Source organism: Eublepharis macularius, chromosome 11 (assembly GCF_028583425.1).
Source record: "Eublepharis macularius isolate TG4126 chromosome 11, MPM_Emac_v1.0, whole genome shotgun sequence".
NCBI classification, from domain to species: Eukaryota; Metazoa; Chordata; class Lepidosauria; order Squamata; family Eublepharidae; genus Eublepharis; species Eublepharis macularius.
The window spans coordinates 59,065,747-59,068,492 of record NC_072800.1 but is presented as its reverse complement, the minus strand read 5'-3'; the positions used below and the strand labels follow the sequence as shown (position 1 = coordinate 59,068,492).

The following is a 2,746-nucleotide window of genomic DNA, read 5'->3' as shown; positions in this document are numbered from 1 at the left end:
TGAAACATCTGGGATCCCTTTCCTACAATACCACCCTCTTAGCTGAGAAAAAAGGTCTTTTTGAATAATTCAGTTTTGCATTGTTTGCGGAAAGCCAGGAGGGTGGGGGCTCTCCTGACCTCCTCAGGCAGGCCGTTCCATAGGGTAGGGGCCACCACAGAGAAAGCCCATGTATGGGCTGCTGTTGATTTCACCCATGTACAGGTTGGCACCTGCAAGTGACCCTGTTCAGGTGAGCGAAGCTGCTGGGGGAGGGGGGACATAGGGAGAGAGGCAGTCCTGTAGGTATGCTGAACCAAGGCCGCAAAGGGCTTTGTATGTAATAACCATTACCTTGAACTGAGCACGGTAATTGATAGGTAGCCAACAGAGCGACTGTAGGATGGGAGTGATGTTCAAACTCCTGCTCACTCCTGATAATAGTAGAGCCGCAGCATTCTGCACCAATTGGAGCCTCCTAGATAACTTAGATGGGAGACCAACGTATAGTGCATTACAATAGTCAAGTTTTGATGTTACCATAGCATGGATCCAGGTGGCCAGGTTGGCCGAGTTGAGGTAAGAAGCCATTTTCCAGGCTAGAGTGAGATTGTAGTAAGCGTTTTTTGCAGCTGCCTTAACTTGGTTTTCTAGTAGTAGCGCTGGATCCAGTATAACCCCTAGGCTCTTAACCAAGTCTGCAAAGGTCAAACGAACTCCATCAAAGGTGGGGAGTACAATGTTTTTCAAGATCCCTGACTTCCCAACAAGCATTACTTCAGTCTTGTCTGGGTTCAACTATGCCAAAATTAAGTTCTGGACATAAATCCTGAAGTAGCCTCCATCTCTAAACAAGGATTTCCTCTCCTGCTAAATGCAATGTTTGTATTTTCTATGGTTCCATCACTCATTCAGTGTGGTGCAGTGGTTCCAGTGTTGGACCAAGATCTGGGTTAGAACACGGTTAGAATCTCTCCTCTGCCATGGAAGCTTGCTGCGTGACCCTGGGCTAGTCATATACTCACAGCCTAATCTGCCTCACAGGGTCTTGTGAGGATAACATGGAAGGGAGGAGTCAATTGCTGTCTTCAAGCAAACCTATACTTGACAGCTGCATTTCGTCCCTATTTTTTAATTTCATTTCCTACCTAATCCCCCTTTGCCAGTGTATCTTTCGTCTACATCATTGCCATCACCCACTCTCCTATCGACTGAGCAGTGATGGGACAACAGATGTTTTCATTTGCAGTCTTCTGCTGTTGTCCGTAACAGAACACCGTTCATTACACAGCATTCCTTTTTGTCAGTGTAAGTCGCTGCTTCCCTTTTGCTCCTGCCCATCACAATGAGCCTGTTTGCAGTCCCCAAACAACTGCTGCCCACTGGGTCATCTGTCTCTCTCATTTCCACTGCTTGCCTTTGCTAGGGCTCTTTCTTGTCCTGTTAAGTTGTTGCAGCTTTATTCAAAATGCCTCTCCTTTTAAAATGTCCATAGGACAATCTTTCCATTGACACCTTTTAGAGTTTCCTGGCAGTGATGTAATTTCAGGGGTGGCTGGTCAGAATGAGAGAGAGGAGCACCCAGAAGATACTTCCTGCTGGATCATTAGAATATCAGAAGAAACCTTCAGGGTTAACCATGGCGGCTTGGAGGAGTCTGGCGGGCGTGCAAAGGTTGCTGGGGTTACCGGGCCTGGCGGCCCGTGCGGCCTCCTCCGGGGGAGCTGTCAACACCGCCGCCCTCCAGGTGCCCCCGGGCTCGACCCCGGCCCGAGTGGCGCCTGCGCACGAGGAAGACGACGAAGAGGTCCCTCTTTTTGCTAAGAATCCAGATTACCATGGCTTTGACAGCGATCCTGTCATCGATGTGTGGAACATGAGAGTGGCGTTCTTTTTCGGCATATCCCTTGCCATTGTGGTGGGCACTGCCTTTGTACACTACCTGCCTGACTGTGGGATGGACAAGTGGGCCCGCCGAGAAGCCGAACGAAAGATAAAGGAGCGGGAAGCACAAGGGCTCCCCCTCCTTGACGCCAATTACTACGACCCCAGCAAGATTGTGCTACCCCCGGAAGATGAGGAATGAACCTGTTAGTGTCTGTACGCTGAGAATAAACCTTCCAGATTGTCAAAAAAAAAAAAGAAGAAACCTTCAGAGATAGATCAAACTGCTGTCTTGTCAATGGAAGGACAATGGAAGGAAAAACACAACTTGTCACCATTTCCCATAGCCTGCGGGGAGCTTGACCAACCTGTGGTTTTTCGCACACCCAGGCATGCAGCAAAGCATCGTCTGGGGGCCTCTATTCAAGTCACTGCAACCAAGGGTGGGAACTAACTGAGAATCTATTGATTAATTGCATAGAGAGTGACTTTGATGTGCTGACTGGAAAGCTCAGATTTAGACCGAAGGAAAAAGCACAGAATGGGAGCTGAACTACATGATACATTTGTTTAGTGAGTTGGGTCAGTGTTCCTGTAGTCACACAGCAGCTCCAGGGAACTTGTTTTCTCCAAGCACTGCAGGGTCCAGTTTGGATCAGGACACAGTGTGGGTGGAGGAGGGGCTTCTATCGTGCCCACTGTGCCATTTTCCCAGGCTGAAATGACCTGGGGCACACTCTTTGTCCCACTGTGGGGCTGCATGTGCACTGAATACTACAGCCCTCAACCAGGCATATAATGCAGCTGCTGGGGGGAAACGTATCATGTAGTTCAGGCCTAGGACATAGGGATTTTTTTGTGTGTGTGGGGGGGAAGGGGGGTG

General features: G+C 49.2%; 1 protein-coding gene across 1 annotated transcript; it reads left to right on the top strand.

Annotated features, from left to right (window-relative positions):
- Nucleotides 1-1,618: 1,618 nt before the first annotated feature.
- On the top strand, nt 1,619-2,115 carry LOC129337945 (NADH dehydrogenase [ubiquinone] 1 beta subcomplex subunit 11, mitochondrial-like). The gene has a single exon (XM_054991969.1). The coding sequence runs from the start codon at nt 1,619-1,621 to the stop codon at nt 2,063-2,065; it is 447 nt and encodes a 148-aa protein (XP_054847944.1). The 3' UTR covers nt 2,066-2,115.
- The last annotated feature ends 631 nt before the right edge of the window (nt 2,116-2,746 follow it).

Excerpts from the sequence above, each read along its gene's own strand:
- LOC129337945 (XM_054991969.1), top strand. The coding sequence starts at position 1,619 with ATGGCGGCTTGGAGGAGTCTGGCGGGCGTGCAAAGGTTGCTGGGGTTA.